The 24720-nt window shown below is 38.1% G+C and overlaps 1 protein-coding gene and 1 pseudogene across 3 annotated transcripts in view; both read left to right on the forward strand.

Moving 5' to 3' along the window:
• DOCK7 (dedicator of cytokinesis 7) overlaps window positions 1-24720 on the forward strand; it is a 243640-nt gene that overhangs the window by 43999 nt on the left and 174921 nt on the right. For all 3 annotated transcript variants that reach the window (XM_026454153.1, XM_026454155.2, XM_026454154.1), the window contains exons 8-11: window positions 12031-12097; window positions 13627-13776; window positions 15299-15379; window positions 17415-17580. In XM_026454153.1, the coding sequence (XP_026309938.1) occupies window positions 12031-12097; window positions 13627-13776; window positions 15299-15379; window positions 17415-17580 (464 nt within the window). The remainder of the gene's footprint in view (window positions 1-12030; window positions 12098-13626; window positions 13777-15298; window positions 15380-17414; window positions 17581-24720) is intronic.
• On the forward strand, window positions 122-1846 carry LOC113224787 (annotated as a pseudogene).

Raw genomic sequence — 24720 nt, forward strand, 5'->3', positions numbered from 1 at the left:
TATCATTTATTGATCAAAACAAATCACAAGACCAGCCTGAATTCAAGGTGTGGAGAAATAGACTTTTCTTAATGGGAGGATATGCAAAGAATTTGTGTTCATTTTTTGAAATCTACAAATGATGAGGTAAATAAGGTTTTATACTGATAAAAATTGTTAGTGTTTTCTAACAACATTTTATCACTAAAAATGTAACTTCTAAAGGAAGTACTTCAGGAAGAAAGATTTTAGGTGAAAGAAAGAATGATGAACAAAGAAATGGAAAACAAAGATAAACCTGTTTTTGCTGTAATAGTGTAGTTTATGAGGTTAAAATAATTAAGATAGAACTAAAAATCAATAACTATAAATTGGGGGTTGATTAGGGTTAAAACATTCTAAGATCTTATTGTTTGGGAGAATAATAAATATATTGATTAATATTTTAAAACTTAACTATGTACTTTAAAAGTTCTTGAGTAACCATTACAAAAATAGAAATGTAAATTATAGGAAAAGGAGAAAAACTGGCTTGAAAGTGGAGCTATAAGTCAGTTCAAAAGAAAGAAGGCAGGAATGGAAAAACACTTAGAAAAAGTAGCATAGGCTGGGCACAGTGGCTCATGCCTGTAATCCCAGCACTGTGGGAGACTGAAGTGTTGAAACCGATCTCCACTAAAAATACAAAAAATTAGCCAGGTATGGTGGCATGCATCTGTAATCCCAGCTACTTGGGAGACTGAGGCAGGAGAATCGCTTGAACCCAGGAGGCGGAGGCTGCAGTGAGTGGAGATCACGCCAATGCACTCCAGCCTGGATGACAGAGCAAGACTCCATCTCAAAAAAAAAAAAAAAAAGAAAGAAAAAGTAAACAATAAAAATAAACTGTTAGAAATGAATCCAAATATAAGTCTTAAGAATAAGTGTAAGTGGACCAAACTATCCATTTAAGAGACTGCATTAAAAAAACTCAGTTACGTGTCTTTTGTTAAAAAACAGGCAATCCACGTAAAACATAAGCACCCAGAAAGGTTGAAAGTAAAAATATTTATTAAAATTAAAATTTATAAAAAAATTATATTAAGATATAATGGCAAATATTAACCAAATGAAAGCTGAGGGAACAATATTAACATCTTACAAATTTGACTTTAAGTCAAAATGGAGGGTCAACACATATTGATAAAATGTTCAAAACTGTACTGTAATTGTTTGTAAGTAAATGTGAAAACACATCCAGTTTAGCCTTTCCCAGGCAGCTGCCAAAGTTGGGAGGGGGAAGGTCCTGGTGCTTGAGGCTGAGGCTATCTCCGGATTGCCCAGTGGCCATTGTGGTCAAGCAGGTACTGCTGGACTGGAAGGTGGTGATCATGTGTTGTGAGGGCATCCACATTTCTGGCAATTTCTACAGAAACACGTTAAAGTACCTGGCCTTCCTCTGCAGGTAGATGAACACCAATCCTTTCTGAGGCCTGTACCATTTCCAAGTCCCCAACTGCCTCTTTTGGTGGACCTTGTGAAGCATGCTGCCCCACAAGACCAAGTGAGGCCAGGCTGCTTTGGACCACCTCAGGATGTTTGATGGGATCCCACTCCACTATGACAAAAAGTGAATGGTGGCTGCTCTCAATGTTGTGTGCCTGAAGCCTGTGAGAAAGGTTGCCTACCTGGGTCTCCTGGCTCATGATGTTGGCTGGAAGTACCAGGCAGTGACAGCCACCCTGGAGGAGAAGAAGAAGGAGAAGGCTAAGATCCTCTACTGGAGGAAAAGGCAGCTTACAAGGCTATAGAAACAGGCTGAAAGAACATGGAGAAGAAAATTGACAAATACATAGAGGTCCTCAAGACCCATGGACTCCTGGTCTGAGCCCAATAAAGACTGTTTAATCCTCATCCTTGACCTGGCCTGCCCTTCTCTGATTGCTGCCCTGGGATGTGGGGACCCAGGAGGGGCAGTCTAGGTGCCACAGGCAGCCTGGGACGTAGGAAGCTGGGGGTAAGGAACAGACCTTAGTCACTGCATTTTTATAAGGTTACTTTAAGCTACTCTAAGAATTGTGCAGACATAATTTGTCTATGACCTACTTGTTCATGAAAGAATTTTAGAAGATCAGTAGTAGGAACAACCAGCTATTTTGGTTTCAGTAGTAGTAGCAAAAGAGAGCTGGAACACTATTTGGAGGGAGACTCTACCTTGTGAATAGGGCATCTGTTTTTACTTCCCACCTGGTCATATGCTGTACTCTGTAGCTGTTAGAATGTGAAACAACGCCTGGAGGACAGCATGAGTTTCCTGTTATACAAAGGGTATTTATAGACACATAGACTAGGAACATGTGCGACCAAGGGGTTATAAGTGTTGCCCTTGCTCCTTCCCTGTATTTTGTGATCAGAATCAAATAAATTATTTTTAAAGGGAATAAATACACACACACACACACGTAAATTTTTCTTTTTTTTTTCTTGAGACAGAGTCTTGCTCTGTTGCCCAGGCTGGAGGGCAGTGGCACAATCTCGGCTCACTGCAACCTCCACCTCCCAGGTTCAAGTGATTCTTGTGCCTCCGCCTCCCTAGTAGCTGGGACTACAGGCACATGCCACCACGCCTAGCTAATTTTTTGTATTTTTAGTAGAGACGGTGTTTAACCATGTTGGCCATGTTGGCCAGGATGGTCTCGATCTCGACCTCATGATCCACCCACCTGGGCCTTCCAAAGTGCTGGGATTACAGGCTTGAGCCACCGCGCCCGGCCCACACACTTAATTTTTAAAAGACCGAACAAGTAAGTCACATCTTATTAGTAATGTCTTACAGTAGGCCTTTGGTGATTAAAAAAATTTTTTTTTTCATTGTTGTAAGTATTCTCAGCATTTTAAATAAGTTAGTATGTAGAGTGGTACATTTATAGTGAATAAAAAAATACCTTTTTTGCAGCATAATAGCCATTGAGTATTGCTCAGCAAGTAGCATTTCTTGAAACATGCGTATGTTTGATAGTATAGAAATAATGTAGCATTCATTTTTTTTGAAGTTACTCAAATTGTGTACTGAATCCGTGAGGAATATAAAAAAGAAAAAAACTCTGCATATACATTTTTGGTACTCTGTAATGGAAGATTTTGAAACTTAAAAAAAAATCAAATAATGTATCTAATTTATAAATTCTTGTCGCATTTATAAATTCTTGTCTACTTAAAGTGGAGCTCACTGGATTTGTATTGGTTTCTTCGGTTTATTTTCTCGAGTTCCGCCCTTTGTTCATCATAGTAATAATACGGATCTTGAAATGCTATTTAAGAATATTATAAAGTTATTGGACAGGCGAGGTGGCTCACACCTGTAATCCCAGCACCTTGGAAGGCTGAGACGGGTGGATCATCTGAGATGAGGAGTTTGAGATGAGCCTGGCCATCATAGTGATGAAACCCCATCTCTACTAAAAATAAAAAAATTAGCCGGGTGTGGTGGCACGCACCTGTAATCCCAGCTACTCAGGAGGCTGAGGCAGGAGAATCACTTGAACCCGGGAGGCAGAGGTTGCAGTGAGCTGAGATCGCACCACTGCACTCCAGCCTGGGTTACAGAGCCAGACTCTGTCTCAAAAAAAAAAAAGAAAAAAAAACATTATAGGAGCAAGATGGCCGAATAGGAACAGCTCCAGTCTCCAACTCCCGGCGCGAGCGACACAGAAGACCGGTGATTTCTGCATTTTCAATGGAGGTACTGGGGTCATCTCACCTGGGGAGTGCCGGACAATCGGTGCTGGTCAGCTGCTGCAGCCCGACCAGCGAGAGCTGAAGCAGGGCAAGGCATCGCCTCACCTGGGAAGCGCAAGGGGGATGGGAATCCCTTTTCCTAGCCAGGTGAACTGAGACACACAACACCTGGAAAATCGGGTAATTCCCACCCCAATACTGCTCTTTAAGGAAACGGGCACACCAGGAGACTATACCCACACCTGGCCGGGAGGGTCCCACAGCCACGGAGCCTCCCTCATTGCTAGCACAGCAGTCTGCGATCTAACCACAAGGCAGCAGCAAGGCTGGGGGAGGGGCGCCCGCCATTGCTGAGGCTTAAGTAGGTAAACAAAGCTGCTGGGAAGCTCGAACTGGGTGGAGCTCACAGCAGCTCAAGGAAACCTGCCTGGCTCTGTAGACTCCACCTCGGGGGACAGGGCACAGCTGAAAAAACAACAGGGGAAGCAGCAGAGGCCTGTGCAGACCCGAACGACTCAGACAGAGTCGTGAAGAGAGCAGTGGATCTCCCAACACGGAGGCTGAGATCTGAGAATGGACAGACTGCCTGCTCAAGTGGGTCCCTGACCCCTGAGTAGCCTAACTGGGAGACATCCCCCACTAGGGGCAGTCTGACACCCCACACCTCGCAGGGTGGAGTACACCCCTGAGAGGAAGCTTCCAAAGTAAGAATCAGACAGGTACACTCGCTGTTCAGCAATATTCTATCTTCTGCAACCTCTGCTGCTGATACCCAGGCAAACAGGGTCTGGAGTGGACCTCAAGCAATCTCCAACAGACCTACAGCTGAGAGTCCTGACTATTAGAAGGAAAACTATCAAACAGGAAGAACACCTATACCAAAACCCCATCAGTACGTCACCATCATCAAAGACCAGAAGCAGATAAAACAACAAAAATGGGGAAGAAGCAGGGCAGAAAAGCTGGAAATTCAAAAAATAAGAGCGCTACTCCCCGTGCAAAGAAGCTCATCGCCAGCAACGGATCAAAGCTGGTCAGAGAATGACTTTGACGAGATGAGAGAAGAAGGCTTCAGTCCATCAGACTTCTCAGAGCTAAAGGAGGATTTATGTACCCAGCGCAAAGAAACTAAAAATCTTGAAAAAAGAGTGGAAGAATTGACAGCTAGAATAATTAATGCAGAGAAGGTAATAAATGAAATGACAGAGATGAAAACCATGACACGAGAAATACGTGACAAATGCACAAGCTTCAGTAACCGACTCGATCAACTGGAAGAAAGAGTATCAGCGATTGAGGATCAAATGAATGAAACAAAGTGAGAAGAGAAACCAAAAGAAAAAAGAAGAAAAAGAAATGAACAAAGCCTGCAAGAAGTATGGGATTATGTAAAAAGACCAAATCTACGTCTGATTGGGGTGCCTGAAAGTGAGGGGGAAAATGGAACCAAGTTGGAAAACACTCTTCAGGATATCATCCAGGAGAACTTCCCCAACCTAGTAGGGCAGGCCAACATTCAAATTCAGGAAATACAGAGAATTCCACAAAGATACTCCTTGAGAAGAGCAACTCCAAGACACATAATTGCCAGATTCACCAAAGTTGAAATGAAGGAAAAAATCTTAAGGGCAGCCAGAGAGAAAGGTCGGGTTACCCACAAAGGGAAGCCCATCAGACTGACAGCAGATCTCTCGGCAGAAACTCTACAAGCCAGAAGAGAGTGGGGGCCAATATTCAACGTTCTTAAAGAAAAGAATTTTAAACCCAGAATTTCATATCCAGCCAAACTAAGTTTCATAAGTGAAGGAGAAATAAAATCCTTTACAGATAAGCAAATGCTTAGAGATTTTGTCACCACCAGGCCTGCCTTACAAGAGACCCTGAAGGAAGCCCTAAACGTGGAAAGGAACAACCGGTACCAGCCATTGCAAAACCATGCCAAAATGTAAAGACCATCGAGGCTAGAAAGAAACTGCATCAACTAACGAGCAAAATAACCAGTTAATATCATAATGGCAGGATCAAGTTCACACATAACAATATTAACCTTAAATGTAAATGGACTAAATGCTCCAATTAAAAGACACAGACTGGCAAACTGTATAAAGAGTCAAGACCCATCAGTCTGCTGTATTCAGGAGACCCATCTCACAAGCAGAGACATACATAGGCTCAAAATAAGAATATACATTCTTTTCAGCACCACATCGCACTTATTCCAAAATTGACCACACAATTGGAAGCAAAGCACTCCTTAGCAAATGTAAAAGAACAGAAATTATAACAAACTGTCTCTCAGACCACAGTGCAATCAAACTAGAACTCAGGACTAACAAACTCAATCAAAACCGCTCAACTACATGGAAACTGAACAACCTGCTCTTGAATGACTACTGGGTACATAACGAAATGAAGGCAGAAATAAAGATGTTCTTTGAAACCAATGAGAACAAAGATACAACATACCAGAATCTCTGGGACACATTTAAAGCAGTGTGTAGAGGGAAATTTATAGCACTAAATGCCCAAAAGAGAAAGCTGGAAAGATCTAAAATTGACACTCTAACATTACAATTAAAAGAACTAGAGAGGCAAGAGCAAACACATTCAAAAGCTAGCAGAAGGCAAGAAATAACTAAGATCAGAGCAGAACTGAAGGAGATAGAGACACAAAAAACCCTCCAAAAAAATCAATGAATCCAGGAGTCGGTTTTTTGAAAAGATCAACAAAATTGACAGACCGCTAGCAAGACTAATAAAGAAGAAAAGAGAGAAGAATCAAATAGACGCCATTAAAAATGATAAAGGGGATATCACCACTGACCCCACAGAAATACAAACTACCATCAGAGAATACTATAAACACCTCTACACAAATCAACTAGAAAATCTAGAAGAAATGGATAATTTCCTGGACACTTACACTCTTCCAAGACTAAACCAGGAAGAAGTTGAATCCCTAAATAGACCAATAGCAGGCTCTGAAATTGAGGCAATAATTAATAGCCTACCCACCAAAAAAAGTCCAGGACCAGATGGATTCACAGCTGAATTCTACCAGAGGTACAAGGAGGAGCTGGTACCATTCCTTCTGAAACTATTCCAATCAATAGAAAAAGAGGGAATCCTCCCTAACTCATTTTATGAGGCCAACATCATCCTGATACCAAAGCCTGGCAGAGACACAACAAAAAAAGAGAATTTTAGACCAATATCCCTGATGAACATCGATGCAAAAATCCTCAATAAAATACTGGCAAAACAGATGCAGCAGCACATCAAAAGGCTTATCCACCATGATCAAGTGGGCTTCATCCCTGGGATGCAAGGCTGGTTCAACATTCACAAATCAATCAACGTAATCCAGCATATAAACAGAACCAAAGACAAGAACCACATGATTATCTCAATAGATGCAGAAAAGGCTTTTGACAAAATTCAACAGCCCTTCATGCTAAAAACGCTCAATAAATTCGGTATTGATGGAACGTACCTCAAAATAATAAGAGCTATCTATGACAAACCCACAGCCAGTATCATACTGAATGGGCAAAAACTGGAAAAATTCCCTCTGAAAGCTGGCACAAGACAGGCATGCCCTCTCTTACCGCTCCTATTCAGCATAGTGTTGGAAGTTCTGGCTAGGGCAATCAGGCAAGAGAAAGAAATCAAGGGTATTCAGTTAGGAAAAGAAGAAGTCAAATTGTCCCTGTTTGCAGATGACATGATTGTATATTTAGAAAACCCCATTGTCTCAGCCCAAAATCTCCTTAAGCTGATAAGCAACTTCAGCAAAGTCTCAGGATACAACATTAATGTGCAAAAATCACAAGCATTCTTATACACCAGTAACAGACAAACAGAGAGCCAAAACATGAATGAACTTCCATTCACAATTGCTTCAAAGAGAATAAAATACCTAGGAATCCAACTTACAAGGGATGTAAAGGACCTCAGGAGAACTACAAACCACTGCTCAGTGAAATTAAAGAGGACACAAACAAATGGAAGAACATACCATTCTCATGGATAGGAAGAATCAATATCGTGAAAGTGGCCATACTGCCCAAAGTTATTTATAGATTCAATGCCATCCCCATCAAGCTACCAATGAGTTTCTTCACAGAATTGGAAAAAACTGCTTTAAAGTTCATATGGAACCAGAAAAGACCCCGCATTGCCAAGACAATCCTAAGTCAAAAGAACAAAGCTGGAGGCATCACGCTACCTGACTTCAAACTATACTACAAGGCTACAGTAACCAAAACAGCATGGTACTGGTACCAAAACAGAGATATAGACCAATGGAACAGAACAGAGTCCTCAGAAATAATACCACACATCTACAGCCATCTGATCTTTGACAAACCTGAGAGAAACAAGAAATGGGGAAAGGATTCCCTATTTAATAAATGGTGCTGGGAAAATTGGCTAGCCATAAGTAGAAAGCTGAAACTGGATCCTTTCCTTACTCCTTATATGAAAATTAATTCAAGATGGATTAGAGACTTAAATGTTAGACCCAATACCATAAAAACCCTAGAAGAAAACCTAGGTAGTACCATTCAGGACATAGGCATGGGCAAGGACTTCATGTCTAAAACACCAAAAGCAACGGCAGCAAAAGCCAAAATTGACAAATGGGATATGATTAAACTAAAGAGCTTCTGCACAGCAAAAGAAACTACCATCAGAGTGAACAGGCAACCTACAGAATGGGAGAAAATTTTTGCAATCTACTCATCTGACAAAGGGCTAATATCCAGAATCTACAAAGAACTCAAACAAATTTACAAGAAAAAAACAAACAAGCCCATCAAAAAGTGGGCACAGGATATGAACAGACATTTCTCAAAAGAAGACATTCATACAGCCAACAGACACATGCAAAAATGCTCATCATCACTGGCCATCAGAGAAATGCAAATCAAAACCACAATGAGATACTATCTCACACCAGTTAGAATGGCAATCATTAAAAAGTCAGGAAACAACAGGTGCTGGAGAGGATGTGGAGAAATAGGAACACTTTTACACTGTTGGTGGGATTGTAAACCAGTTCAACCATTATGGAAAACAGTATGGGGATTCCTCAAGGATCTAGAACTATGATCTAGATATATAGATATGACCCAGCCATCCCACTACTGGGTATATACCCAAAGGATTATAAATCATGCTGCTATAAAGACACATGCACACGTATGTTTATTGCGGCACTATTCACAATAGCAAAGTCTTGGAATCAACCCAAATGTCCATCTGTGACAGAATGGATTAAGAAAATGTGACACATATACACATGGAATAGTATGCAGCCATAAAAAAGGAAGAGTTTGCGTCCTTTGTAGGGACATGGATGCAGCTGGAAACCATCATTCTTAGCAAACTATCACAAGAACAGAAAACCAAACACCGCATGTTCTCACTCATAGGTGGGAACAACTGAACAATGACATCACTTGAACTCGGGAAAGGGAATATCACACATTGGGGCCTATCATGGGGAGGGGGGAGGGGGGAGGGATTGCATTGGGAGTTATACCTGATATAAATGACAAATTGATGGGTGCTGACAAGTTGATGGGTGCAGCACACCAACATGGCACAAGTATACATATGTAACAAACCTGCACGTTATCCACATGTACCCAGAACTTAAAGTATAATAATTTAAAAAAAATTATAAAATTATTACACAGTAATTTTATGGCACTAAATTATACATTGGAGTAGTAATTTTGTTTCTTTTAAAAAATTTTTTAAAGAATTAGAAATTGAATCTTGCTGTGTTTCCCAGGCTGGTCTTGAACTCCTGGCCTCAATCGATCCTGCCTTGGCCTCTAATTTTCTGACTAAGTAAATTAACATTTCACTTTGATCTGCTTTTGTTTATTTTCAGCTGAATCTACAATTTATATGAAAATACAAAGGGCCAAAAGAGGCAGGACAGTTTGAAGAACTTTATTTAAAAAAACTCAACCAGATGTCAAGACTAATATGAAACTATGTAATTAAGACAGTGTAGTATTAGTACATGATTAGACAACTAGAGCATTGGAATAGACAAAAGAGCTAGAAAAGTCTGTACTTGATATATTCCCACTTTATATACAGTAGTACTCTACAAACATGTAAATGTTTGGCCGAATGAATGCTGTTAGTATTATGTAAAATTATTTCATTAAATATTTATTACCTCAAGTAAAAAAATAAGGAGCTTAAAAAAAGACCCACATGTTTATGCATTTTTGATTTGTAGTAACAGTGGACATTTTTTATAGTATGGAAAGGGTAATCCTTTCAATAAATTGGTAGGAGAGTTGGATATCTGTTTCTCCCTGCTGCTTTCCTCTCTTTTTGTCTGTCTGTCTTGTCTCTGTATATATGTGTTTCTCATACGTATGAAAATAGGAAACTTGACCACTGCCTGACATGATATACAAAATTGTTTTTACAGATTGATAGTAGACATAAATGTGAAGGACAAAATGGTAAAGTTTCTAGAAGATAATGTAGGGATATCTTTATGATCTTATAGAAAGAAAAAGATTTATTTGACATGACACAGAAAGCACTACCCCTAGAAGAAAACATTGACACATTTAACTTCATTAAAATGGACAACTTTTCATCAAAAGACACAAGAGAAGATAAATCATAGGAAAGGAGAAGGTATTTCCAACACCTATACTTGGCAGTGTGCTCATTTCTAGAATGCATAAAGAATTACAAATTGATGAGGAAAGAGTCAATAAATAGAAAAATGGGCCAACAGAAGATATCCGAATGGTCAGTGAATATACGAAAAGATTCCCATGAAAAATCCAATGGGATACCACTTATTTACTGGATTGGCCAAAATAAATGGACTGACAGTGTCAAAAGGATGCAGAGCAGGTTTTGTAGAGGTTGACACATGTGGACAGGATCACCAAGATCTCTTTTCATTTGACTTTTATTTGGGTTTTACTAAGGAATGTATCAGCAGGAAGTTAGAGGGCAGAAGAGAGTGAGGTCTCCTTCCCTGCTGAGTCACTTAGATCTGTTACCTCTTTCTTTCCAAGGCCAGTTTCTGTGATGGATCTTTGGTATAGTTATCCTTTCTAATTTTTGGTTATTACTTCCATGTTCTCTTTTAGGTCTGTGGTTGGTAATAACTCTTGCTTTAGCTAGCCCCAGGGAATGGCACTCTCTGTAGTTGTTTTCTCAAAATCCTGTCCATATCTTTGTAAATGGCCCTTTATTAAACTCTCACCCTAATGTAAATATGTTGTGTATTTTCTACAAGGTTCTCAATTCTCTTTTAATACAAAAATATGCAATGTGGAGCAGAGTTATTACAATGTCGGCACTACTGACATTTTTGTCTAGATGGTTCTTTGTTGTCAGGGACTGTCTTGTACAGTGTAGGATGTTCAGTTCCATCTCCGACTTCTAACTGCTAAGTGACAGTAATACTCCTGTAGTTTTGGTAACCAAAAATGTATGTAGGTATTGCCAAATGTTCCCTTAGGGGCAAAAGTGTCCTTCGTTGAGAACCTCTACTCTAGAGTTTTAGTTAACCTCATGTTATATATTACTTCATTCAACAAATATTTACTAGATGTTTACTGTATGTAAGTCATTGTTCTTAGAAGTGAATTAGACATCTCAAGTATACAATTTTGCCATATTCATACAATGGGAATTACTATGCAAGCATTAAAAATGATGGTAAGAATGATATATGTAATGTGAAAATTTGTCCATAAAATGTTAAGTTAAAAAAGCAGACTACAAAGTGTTATATATACTGTGACACTCTTTGTTTAAAAAAATTCGTTTGACAAGTGCATTTATGCATAAACTCTAGATGGATTGGGCATTAAATTGTTAATTATGATTCTTTGGATGCTCCTGTTTTCCTCTGAATATTCTTTTGTGTTTTCTAAGATTTTTGCCTTGAATATGTTATTTATAATCTGAAAAAGAAAACATTAAGCTTTTATTTTTAAAACGTATTTAAAAATGAACATATATACATATATAAATGACCATGTTAGAAAGTGATTAGTGACTCAGAATGGACATAATATGTCATTAGGCTTTTAGGCAGTTTGAGTGTCTTTGTAGCTGGATAAATTAATTAGGATTAACTAGAGAAGATAAGGTTGATTTAGACTCAACAATATGCATAGAAGAGTGTATTTCAGGAAGAAGTTTTAATATAGGCAAAGGCACAGGTGTGGAAAAGTGCCAGGTATTGTGGTAATGTAGTTTTGGAATCAATTTCTCTCCAACTGTGTATTTTGTATTTATTTTTAAATTATTTTATCCTTTTTCTTCATAAAGGTTTGAAATTGAAATTGAACCCATTTTTGCAAGTTTGGCTTTATATGATGTCAAGGAAAAGAAAAAGGTAAAATTATATAATTTGACCATAGTCATTTGTCATAATCATTGGTTTTGGAAACCTGTTTTGTTTTGTAAGATCGATTTTTCTGAGAATTGTTAAATGTAGATCTTTTTAAAAAGGAAACAGAAATTTAATTTATTAGGACTAGTTAAATTTTTTTATTATAAATTACTGTAATTGAAAACAGGTTATTGTTTCACTGAAAGAATTCTAAAAGTAAATAGCGGAAGCAACTTTAAGAAATAGAAAAGACAATACAAGAAAAGCACTTTTGGCAAGCAGTACCTAACGATAGGAATGACAATGACCGTGAATTTTTATTGACATGGTTTTCATTTTCTCACCAACTAAAAGACCATTTTTGTGTGTTTTAAATATTCTGTTTTAATGCTCTTAGTTTTACCATCATATCATCATTAAATTTAACTTTTTGGAAGGTTATTTTACAACATTTCTTAATTTAATATTCTAAGACTAATATGTAGTAGAAACCTGAAGTGCTGACTGGGTGCTTGTGGCTCACATCTGTAATTGCAGCACTTTGGAAGGCCAAAGTGGGAGGACTGGTTGAGGCCAGGAGTTCAAGACCGGCCTGGACAACGTAGTGAGACCCCCATTGCTACTAAAAACAATTTAAAATTACAAAAAGAAAAAAGGAAACTTGAAGTGCCCTCAGTGACTTCTGCTGCCAACACAAGACATATTATGGATTTCTTTAATGGAATTCTGCTCTAGCAACTTTTATTTGCTAACTCAAAACTGCTGAGATATTATTCATAAATTTTTTAAAAATTCAATTTGAAATCCATCATCTCAATGATAATTTCTTTGTGTACTTTATTAGAGATTACTTTTTTTTTTTTTGAGATGAAGTCTTGTTCTGTCACCAGGCTGGAGTGTAGTGGCGCTGTCTCAACTCACCGCAACCTCTACGTCCCAGATTCAAGCAATTCCCCTGGCTCAGCCTCCTGAGTAGCTGGGACTACAGGCTTTGCCACCATGCCTGACTAATTTTTTGCATTTTAGTAGAGACGGGGTTTCCTCATTTTGGCCAAGATGGTCTCAATGTCCTGACCTTGATCCCCCTCCTCTAATTAAAAGAATTTTGAATATGGTTGTTTAGAATATGCTTATTGTATTTTCCAAGTAGCTTATAGACTTCTTTTACTTTGATTTAGGTATGTAAAGATTGATCTCAGTGAAATATAAGCTTAATATTAGAGTATAATATCCTACTATCTGTAGATAAGTAAGTAATGGTTTTTTTCAGAATTATTTAACATGAATGTTTTTAAAAAGAAAATAGAAATTTAATTTATTAAGATTAAATCTTTTCTTATTATAATTACTGTAATTGAAAACAGGTTATTGTTTCATTGAGTTCTAAAAGCAAGTAGCAGAAGCAACTTTCTTTTAATTTAAGAAATAGACACTGTAAAATGTACAGATTTTAAAGTTTAACATATTAATATATTTTTTAGATTTCAGAAAACTTTTATTTTGACCGTAATTCTGCTCTATATATTTTTTAGATTTCAGAAAACTTTTATTTTGACCTTAATTCTGAGCAGATGAAAGGGTTGTTACGTCCACATGTACCACCTGCTGCCATTACCACCCTAGCAAGATCAGCAATTTTTTCTATCACTTATCCTTCCCAAGATGTTTTTCTTGTAATAAAGGTGAGAATAATGTTAAATATATTAGTTTATTTTGTAGTGTCTGTATACTTGTCTGTCAGTATTATAAACTTTTCAAGGGCAAAGATTTAGCCTTTACTTATTTTTTTTTCATCTTGATATTCTGTAACACAATATTGGACATACACTGTAGGTGCTACCTAATTTTTCTTGAATTCTTTATTAGACTTCCCTAGTGAAACTGAACCAATAGGAGTGTGTGTGTGTGTGTGTGTGTGTGCATCTCGTATCTGTTTTGATTATTGTAGTTTTTTTTTTTTTGGAGACAGAGTCTCGCTCTGTAGCCCAGGCTGGAGTGCAGTGGCCAGATCTCAGCTCACTGCAAGCTCTGCCTCCCAGGTTCCCGCCATTCTCTTGCCTCAGCCTCCCGAGTAGCTGGGACTACAGGCGCACCCACCACGCCCGGCTAGTTTTTTTGTATTTTTAGTAGAGACGGGGTTTCACCGTGTTAGCCATGATGGTCTCTATCTCCTGACCTCGTGATCCACCCGTCTCGGCCTCCCAAAGTGCTGGATTACAGGCTTGAGCCACCGCACCCGGCCGATTATTGTAGTTTTTAAATAAATTTTCATATCAGGAAGTATGAGACTTTCAACTTTCTTCTTTTTTACCTAAATTTGTTTTGATTATTCAGGGTCTCTTGAGATTCCCTGTGAATTCTAGGATAGGTTTTTCTATTTCTGCAAAAAAAAAAAAAAGCATTGAGATTTTGATAGGGATTGCATTAAATTTATAGATTGCTTTGGGTAGTATTCACATCTTAATGATATCAAATCTTTTCAATCCATGAACACAGGATTTCTTTTCATTTATTTGTGTCTAGTTTAATTTGTCTCAGCAATGTTTTATAGTCTTCAGTGTATATAGATCTTTTACTGCCTTGGTTAAGTTTATTTGTAAGTATCTTACTCTTTTTGATGGTATTTTAAGTGATATGTTTTTTTAATTTCCTTTTTCAATTCCTCATTGCTAGTATGTAGATTTTGTATGCTGTAACTTTGTTGAATTCATTTATTAGTTCTAACAGTTTATTTTGGTGGCATCTTTAAAGTTTTCTACTTAAAAGATCATAGCATTTGCAGAGATAATTTCACTTCTTCCTTTCCAATTCAGATGCTTTACGTATTTTTCTTGTTTAGTTCTCAGGCTTGGGCTTCCATTACTATGCTGAATAGGTGAGGCTAAGGTGGGCATTCTTGTCTCATTCATGATGTTAGAGGTAAAGCTTTCAGTCTTTAACTGTTGAGTATGATGTTAACTGTGGGCTTTTCATATATGGCCTTTTATTATGTTGAGGTAGTTTCTTTGCGTTACTAGTTTGTTGAGTGTTTCTGCCATGAAAGGGTACTGAATTTTGTCTAATGTTTGTTCTACAGCAATTGAGATGTCATATATTTTTTTCTGTCATTCTGTTAATGTGTTATATTGATTTTCATATATTGAACCATCCTTGAATTTCAGGCTTTTAAAACCTTAATCTTAACTTTTTTTTTGCCTTTGACAGCTCGAAAAAGTCCTACAGCAAGGAGACATTGGAGAGTGTGCAGAACCATATATGATTTTCAAAGAAGCAGATGCCACCAAGGTAGAATGTCGTGCTTCTCATTTCCCCCACATTATTACTATTGTAATTTGGGAGGATACTATACAAAGCATATTAAAGAATTTTACTAGTACTAAATTTTTTTTCTGTTGGCCTGCTTCCTATCTTCCTTTCTTCATTTCATTTGTCAGCTAGCCTGTGTCATATGCTGTGGTATTCTTTAAAAATCTCTTCTATCTCAAAACTAACTGATTCTTTAAATTTTTTTCTTCATGGAGAGAATTAAATTAATTCAGTTTAACTCCTAAATAATGAAAGGTTTTCTTTATTTATAAAATAGTGATATTGATAGAAATTTTCCTAGCAAAATAGAAATATTCTTGGCTTCCATCTGACTGCAGATTATTAAGGAATATAGTAAAAATATAATAGTCTTAAAGAAAAGAAAATACAGCCTTTTTTTTTGCCATCAGATGGTTAATTTCTAGATTTTTTTTCCTTTGAGACAGAGTCTTGCTCTGTCACCCTCGCTGTAGTCCAGTGGCGTGATCTTGGCCCACCGCAACCTTTGCTTCCTAGGTTCAAGCGATTCTCCTGCCTCAACCTCCTGAGTAGCTGGAATTATAGGCATGTGCTACCACACCCAGCTAATTTTTGTATTTTTAGTAGAGAAGGGGTTTTACCATGTTGGCCAGGCTGGTCTTGAATTCCTGAACTCAAGTGATCCACCTACCTCAGCCTCCCAAAGTGCTGGGATTACAGACGTGAGCCACCACACCCAGCTTAATTTCTAGAATGTGTATAAACTTATAAAAGCAAAAAAAAGGATTGGATAATTGATAACAAATTTCAGATACTATGTGTTAGTTACAAGAATACAAGTGGTCTTTGGATCTTTAAACACAAGATTTAATACTGGAACTTCCTGGAGAAGTATGCTTGAGGAATACTAGGTAAGCAACCCAAACCCAGAAAATGTTTCGCTGTTTTCCCAAGATTCAGAACAAGAACTGAGCTTTTTCTGTAGATCTGAGCACATGATATTTTTTTCTTGATCCTTGATTACCTGGCTGAACTCATGGTTAAAGTATAATATTCTGGCTGTCCCCAGGTTGTCATTTTACATACTAAATTTGCTCTGTTACTTAGTGCTCTTGAATACACTAGCAGCTTATTCCACTCTTTGCTTATATTTACATACACTGATAGAATTAAATATACTTGTAGTATACTTAAAACAAGAACTGTTTTAGGGGTATAATATAGATAGTAATAAAAGTGCTATCATTTAGTTATTGGTTCATCTTTTTCTAGCCCTTACTCCCAAGGTAGGACACTGTCATTAGTGTATAGTTCAACATCTCATCTGCAAAGAGTATATGAGAGAGGTAGTATAGGTTTTCAGTCTTAAGAGTGTTGATTGGCTTTTGCAGGCCACCTTTATGTTTGTTTCAGGAGTAGCCTAAAAGTTGAGCTAGCCTCAAGATGTCTTCCAGATATGCTTGTACTATTAAATATTTGGACCATTAGTCTTTTTCCAGTGTTTAGTCTTCTTCTAATACTTTTTACTTTCCTTCTTTTGTTACAACTCTGAGCTTGTTTATCATTGGCCTATTCGTGCTTCCCCACTCTTAACTAATGGTTGTTGTAAGTTAGGGACTATTTCAAATTTGCTCAGCTACTTCCGTCTTTCATAGTGTAAGAAAATTTAACAAATTATAACCTAGAATATTTTGTAGTTCCCAGTTGCTGACTAGACAATGGTTATGCTTCCTTCCTAAAACAAATACTTGCAATACATAATACCTGTTTGGTACTTGCTCTCTTCTCCCCAGAATAACATGATCACAAACAGAAATTTCAAGACCTGCTCTGCACGTACATTTGTAGAATATGTTGAGTTTGTTCACTGTTTAAGATATTACACTAATACTTGATCTCTGTAAGGTACAGATTTTTTTTTTCATCTCTGCTGGGAATTGAGACTTCTCATCCTTTTCCTTTATGTAGTATGAAATAGCCTTTAATTGATTTCTTTCAAGAATAATCATATAATATATAAAGTTCTGTTTTGCAGAATAAAGAAAAACTGGAGAAACTGAAGAGTCAAGCAGATCAGTTTTGTCAAAGACTTGGGAAGTATCGCATGCCTTTTGCTTGGACTGCAATCCATTTAATGAATATTGTTAGCAGTGCTGGGAGTTTGGAAAGAGATTCTACAGAAGTAGAAATCAGTACTGGAGGTAAGAGTGTTTTATACAAAACATTTCTAAATGTTTACTTTCTTCTTTCTTTTTGAGATGGAGTCTCGCTCTATGGCCTAGACTGGAGTACAGTGGCATGATCTCAGCTCACTGCAAACTTTGCCACCTGGGTTCAAGCAATTCTCCTGCCTCAGCCTCCCAAGTAGCTGGAATTACAGATGTGCACCACCACGCCTGGATAATTTTTGTATTTTTAGTAGGGATGGGGTTTCACCATGTTGGCTAGACTGGTCTTGAACTCCTGACCTCAAATGATCCGCCTGCCTTGGCCTCCCAAAGTGCTGGGATTATAGACATGAGTCACGACGCCTGGCCTCTTTTTTCTTATATAAGCTTGTTTCATTTGTAGACTCTGCAATGTAATATTGCATAAAAAGAGTTTTCTTTTTTTGCCTTTTTGCCTTTTTCTCATTTAACACCATTGTTAAGATATAATTCACATACCATGTAAGTCACCAATTTAAATTGTACAACACAGTAGGTCTTCAAATATCTCATTTTGTTTTTGATTTTTTTATGATGTTGATGAGGAAAAGAATTGATTCCTGGCTGGGGCTACTGTCTGTGTAGAGTTTGCATGTTCTCCCCATGTGTGTGTGGGGATTTTTGGGTACTCATTTCCTCCCACATCCCAAAGCTGTGCGCATGAGGTGAACTGGCATGTCTAAGTGGTAGCAGCATAAGGTAATGTGGGTTTGTGTGAGTACGCCTGTGATGGAATAGCATCCTGTCCAGGACAGGTTCCTGCCTGTCATGCTGGAGCCCTATCAACTTCGGTATGTATTGCATTGTATCAGAGAGGCTGAAGAAGAGATGGGGAGCCAGAGAATGAGACATAGGGTTTACTGAGGGAACTTACATACAGAGTGGCGAGCTGGACAGAAAACCACAGCCACTTGAAAAAGCATACAGTTTACGTAGCATTTTCCCTTAGCATCATCCCCCTAGTAACTTCCACCTGAAAACCCTCATTTAACTCAAAACAAAGGACCTTGGTTCCGTGTATGGCCTAGATTTCACTGGATGGGCTAGAAGTTCATATGTCTTTATCCTCATAAATAAGGAATGAATCTTCAAGTCTGGCACTCGCAGGTTCCTTAGCTCGGAACTCCAAATACACATTCTTTTTAGACCATAGAGTCATTCTCAGAGTTTGCTTCAGTTACCACTGTCAGGTGCATTTGTCATACACTGCCTTCTTTCCTGAGCTGCTGAAACAGGCTTTGGCCACTTGTGACCCTGAACTGGGATAACTGGGTAAATAATTATCCTACTTATTTTTAATTAATCTTTCTTAAATATATATATAGTGCACATTTATTTGAATGTTTAATATTAGAAGTGTTTTGAGTATTTATTTAGAAGTTTGATGAAGTTTTTGTGACCAGAAATATGCTGTAGGGACTTAACTCTTGCTTATATCAATTAACATATGGTGAAATCGGTTTGTTATACAACGTGTTGCTTAAAGTCACAGTTTCGAAGAACTGATCCGTGATGTTAAATGAGGACTTACTGTAGGGTGTTTTCTTGGTATATTCACAGGGTTCTGCAACCACTACTACAGAGTACTTCTGTACCCATCTTGGAACACTTTTGTACCCATTAGCGATAGTCACTCCTCATTCCCCCAGTCTTCCAACCTGTCCCTAAACAACGTTTAATATATATTCTGTCTCTATAGATTTGTCTATGCCAGACATTTCATACAAATTGAGTTGTATAATATGTAGTCTCTTGTGGCTAGCTTCTTCCACTTATCATAATGTTTTTAAGGTTCATCCATGTCATAGCATGTATTGGTATTATTTCTTTTTATTGCCAAATGATAGTCTGTTGTATTGGTATACTATATTTATTCATCAGTTGATTTGGGTTGTTTTCTACTTTTAGTTTATTATGAATAATGTTTCATAGTGTTGAAACGTCATGTACAAGCTTTTGTGTGGACATTGTTGTTTTCTTAGATTATGTAGATATATAGCTAGGAGTGAAATTTCTGGGTCCTATGATAATTCTGTGCTTAATCTTTTTAAGGACTGCCACACTGTTTTCCAATGTGGCTGCACCTTCAAAAATTCCACTAGCATTCCACTAATGTATGAAGGTTCCAGTTTTGCCATATCTTTACCAATGTAATATATTATCTGCTCTTTGATTATCGTCATTCTAGTGCAGGTGAAGTGGTACTCATTGTAGTTTGGATTTACCTTTTCTTTTTTTTTTTTTCTTCTTTTCTATTTTCCTTTTTTATTATTATTATTATACTTTAAGTTCTAGGGTACATGTGCATAACGTGCAGGTTTGTTACATATGTATACTTGTGCCATGTTGGTGTGCTGCACCCATCAACTCGTCAGCACTCATCAATTCGTCATTTATATCAGGTATAACTCTCAATGCAATCCCTCCCTCCTTCCCCCTCCCCATGATAGGCCCCGGTGTGTGATGTTCCCCTTCCCGAGTCCAGGTGATGTCATTGTTCAGTTCCCACCTATGAGTGAGAACATGCGGTGTTTGGTTTTCTGTTCTTGTGATAGTTTGCTAAGAATAATAGTTTCCAGCTGCATCCATGTCCCTACAAAGGATGCAAACTCATCCTTTTTTATGGCTGCATAGTATTCCATGGTGTATATGTGCCACATTTTCTTAATCCATTCTGTCACAGATGGACATTTGGGTTGATTCCAAGACTTTGCTATTGTGAATAGTGCCGCAGTAAATATACGTGTGCATGTGTCTTTATAGCAGCATGATTTATAATCCTTTGGGTATATACCCAGTAGTGGGATGGCTGGGTCATATCTATATATCTAGATCATAGTTCTAGATCCTTGAGGAATCGCCATACTGTTTTCCATAATGGTTGAACTGGTTTACAATCCCACCAACAGTGTAAAAGTGTTCCTATTTCTCCACATCCTCTCCAGCACCTGTTGTTTCCTGACTTTTTAATGATTGCCATTCTAACTGGTGTGAGATAGTATCTCATTGTGGTTTTGATTTGCATTTCTCTGATGGCCAGTGATGATGAGCATTTTTGCATGTGTCTGTTGGCTGTATGAATGTCTTCTTTTGAGAAATGTCTGTTCATATCCTGTGCCCACTTTTTGATGGGCTTGTTTGTTTTTTTCTTGTAAATTTGTTTGAGTTCTTTGTAGATTCTGGATATTAGCCCTTTGTCAGATGAGTAGATTGCAAAAATTTTCTCCCATTCTGTAGGTTGCCTGTTCACTCTGATGGTAGTTTCTTTTGCTGTGCAGAAGCTCTTTAGTTTAATCATATCCCATTTGTCAATTTTGGCTTTTGCTGCCGTTGCTTTTGGTGTTTTAGACATGAAGTCCTTGCCCATGCCTATGTCCTGAATGGTACTACCTAGGTTTTCTTCTAGGGTTTTTATGGTATTGGGTCTAACATTTAAGTCTCTAATCCATCTTGAATTAATTTTCATATAAGGAGTAAGGAAAGGATCCAGTTTCAGCTTTCTACTTATGGCTAGCCAATTTTCCAGCACCATTTATTAAATAGGGAATCCTTTCCCCATTTCTTGTTTCTCTCAGGTTTGTCAAAGATCAGATGGCTGTAGATGTGTGGTATTATTTCTGAGGACTCTGTTCTGTTCCATTGGTCTATATCTCTGTTTTGGTACCAGTACCATGCTGTTTTGGTTACTGTAGCCTTGTAGTATAGTTTGAAGTCAGGTAGCGTGATGCCTCCAGCTTTGTTCTTTTGACTTAGGATTGTCTTGGCAATGCGGGGTCTTTTCTGGTTCCATATGAACTTTAAAGCAGTTTTTTCCAATTCTGTGAAGAAACTCATTGGTAGCTTGATGGGGATGGCATTGAATCTATAAATAACTTTGGGCAGTATGGCCACTTTCACGATATTGATTCTTCCTATCCATGAGAATGGTATGTTCTTCCATTTGTTTGTGTCCTCTTTAATTTCACTGAGCAGTGGTTTGTAGTTCTCCTGAGGTCCTTTACATCCCTTGTAAGTTGGATTCCTAGGTATTTTATTCTCTTTGAAGCAATTGTGAATGGAAGTTCATTCATGTTTTGGCTCTCTGTTTGTCTGTTACTGGTGTATAAGAATGCTTGTGATTTTTGCACATTAATGTTGTATCCTGAGACTTTGCTGAAGTTGCTTATCAGCTTAAGGAGATTTTGGGCTGAGACAATGGGGTTTTCTAAATATACAATCATGTCATCTGCAAACAGGGACAATTTGACTTCTTCTTTTCCTAACTGAATACCCTTGATTTCTTTCTCTTGCCTGATTGCCCTAGCCAGAACTTCCAACACTATGCTGAATAGGAGCGGTAAGAGAGGGCATGCCTGTCTTGTGCCAGCTTTCAGAGGGAATTTTTCCAGTTTTTGCCCATTCAGTATGATACTGGCTGTGGGTTTGTCATAGATAGCTCTTATTATTTTGAGGTACGTTCCATCAATACCGAATTTATTGAGCGTTTTTAGCATGAAGGGCTGTTGAATTTTGTCAAAAGCCTTTTCTGCATCTATTGAGATAATCATGTGGTTCTTGTCTTTGGTTCTGTTTATATGCTGGATTACGTTGATTGATTTGTGAATGTTGAACCAGCCTTGCATCCCAGGGATGAAGCCCACTTGATCATGGTGGATAAGCCTTTTGATGTGCTGCTGCATCTGTTTTGCCAGTATTTTATTGAGGATTTTTGCATCGATGTTCATCAGGGATATTGGTCTAAAATTCTCTTTTTTTGTTGTGTCTCTGCCAGGCTTTGGTATCAGGATGATGTTGGCCTCATAAAATGAGTTAGGGAGGATTCCCTCTTTTTCTATCGATTGGAATAGTTTCAGAAGGAATGGTACCAGCTCCTCCTTGTACCTCTGGTAGAATTCAGCTGTGAATCCATCTGGTCCTGGACTTTTTTTGGTTGGTAGGCTATTAATTATTGCCTCAATTTCAGAGCCTGCTATTGGTCTATTTAGGGATTCAACTTCTTCCTGGTTTAGTCTTGGAAGAGTGTAAGTGTCCAGGAAATTATCCATTTCTTCTAGATTTTCTAGTTGATTTGTGTAGAGGTGTTTATAGTATTCTCTGATGGTAGTTTGTATTTCTGTGGGGTCAGTGGTGATATCCCCTTTATCATTTTTAATGGCGTCTATTTGATTCTTCTCTCTTTTCTTCTTTATTAGTCTTGCTAGCGGTCTGTCAATTTTGTTGATCTTTTCAAAAAACCGACTCCTGGATTCATTGATTTTTTTGGAGGGTTTTTTGTGTCTCTATCTCCTTCAGTTCTGCTCTGATCTTAGTTATTTCTTGCCTTCTGCTAGCTTTTGAATGTGTTTGCTCTTGCCTCTCTAGTTCTTTTAATTGTAATGTTAGAGTGTCAATTTTAGATCTTTCCAGCTTTCTCTTTTGGGCATTTAGTGCTATAAATTTCCCTCTACACACTGCTTTAAATGTGTCCCAGAGATTCTGGTATGTTGTATCTTTGTTCTCATTGGTTTCAAAGAACATCTTTATTTCTGCCTTCATTTCGTTATGTACCCAGTAGTCATTCAAGAGCAGGTTGTTCAGTTTCCATGTAGTTGAGCGGTTTTGATTGAGTTTGTTAGTCCTGAGTTCTAGTTTGATTGCACTGTGGTCTGAGAGACAGTTTGTTATAATTTCTGTTCTTTTACATTTGCTAAGGAGTGCTTTGCTTCCAATTGTGTGGTCAATTTTGGAATAAGTGCGATGTGGTGCTGAAAAGAATGTATATTCTTATTTTGAGCCTATGTATGTCTCTGCTTGTGAGATGGGTCTCCTGAATACAGCAGACTGATGGGTCTTGACTCTTTATACAGTTTGCCAGTCTGTGTCTTTTAATTGGAGCATTTAGTCCATTTACATTTAAGGTTAATATTGTTATGTGTGAACTTGATCCTGCCATTATATTAACTGGTTATTTTGCTCGTTAGTTGATGCAGTTTCTTCCTAGCCTCGATGGTCTTTACATTTTGGCATGGTTTTGCAATGGCTGGTACCGGTTGTTCCTTTCCACGTTTAGGGCTTCCTTCAGGGTCTCTTGTAAGGCAGGCCTGGTGGTGACAAAATCTCTAAGCATTTGCTTATCTGTAAAGGATTTTATTTCTCCTTCACTTATGAAACTTAGTTTGGCTGGATATGAAATTCTGGGTTTAAAATTCTTTTCTTTAAGAATGTTGAATATTGGCCCCCACTCTCTTCTGGCTTGTAGAGTTTCTCCTGAGAGGTCTGCTATTAGTCTGATGGGCTTCCCTTTGTGGGTAACCCGACCTTTCTCTCTGGCTGCCCTTAAGATTTTTTCCTTCATTTCAACTTTGGTGAATCTGGCAATTATGTGTCTTGGAGTTGCTCTTCTCAAGGAGTATCTTTGTGGAATTCTCTGTATTTCCTGAATTTGAATGTTGGCCTGCCCTACTAGGTTGGGGAAGTTCTCCTGGATGATATCCTGAAGAGTGTTTTCCAACTTGGTTCCATTTTCCCCCTCACTTTCAGGCACCCCAATCAGACGTAGATTTGGTCTTTTTACATAATCCCATACTTCTTGCAGGCTTTCTTCATTTCTTTTTCTTCTTTTTTCTTTTGGTTTCTCTTCTCACTTTGTTTCATTCATTTGATCCTCAATCGCTGATACTCTTTCTTCCAGTTGATCGAGTCGGTTACTGAAGCTTGTGCATTTGTCACGTATTTCTCGTGTCATGGTTTTCATCTCTGTCATTTCATTTATTACCTTCTCTGCATTAATTATTCTAGCTGTCAATTCTTCCACTCTTTTTTCAAGATTTTTAGTTTCTTTGCGCTGGGTACATAATTCCTCCTTTAGCTCTGAGAAGTTTGATGGACTGAAGCCTTCTTCTCTCATCTCGTCAAAGTCATTCTCTGACCAGCTTTGATCCGTTGCTGGCGATGAGCTGCGCTCCTTTGCAGGGGGAGATGCGCTCTTATTTTTTGAATTTCCAGCTTTTCTGCCCTGCTTCTTCCCCATCTTTGTGTTTTTATCTGCCTCTGATCTTTGATGAGGGTGATGTACTGATGGGGTTTTGGTATAGGTGTTCTTCCTGTTTCATAGTTTTCCTTCTAACAGTCAGGACCCTCAGCTGCAGATCTGTT

Source organism: Piliocolobus tephrosceles, chromosome 1 (assembly GCF_002776525.5).
Source record: "Piliocolobus tephrosceles isolate RC106 chromosome 1, ASM277652v3, whole genome shotgun sequence".
In the NCBI taxonomy this organism is placed as follows: domain Eukaryota; kingdom Metazoa; phylum Chordata; class Mammalia; order Primates; family Cercopithecidae; genus Piliocolobus; species Piliocolobus tephrosceles.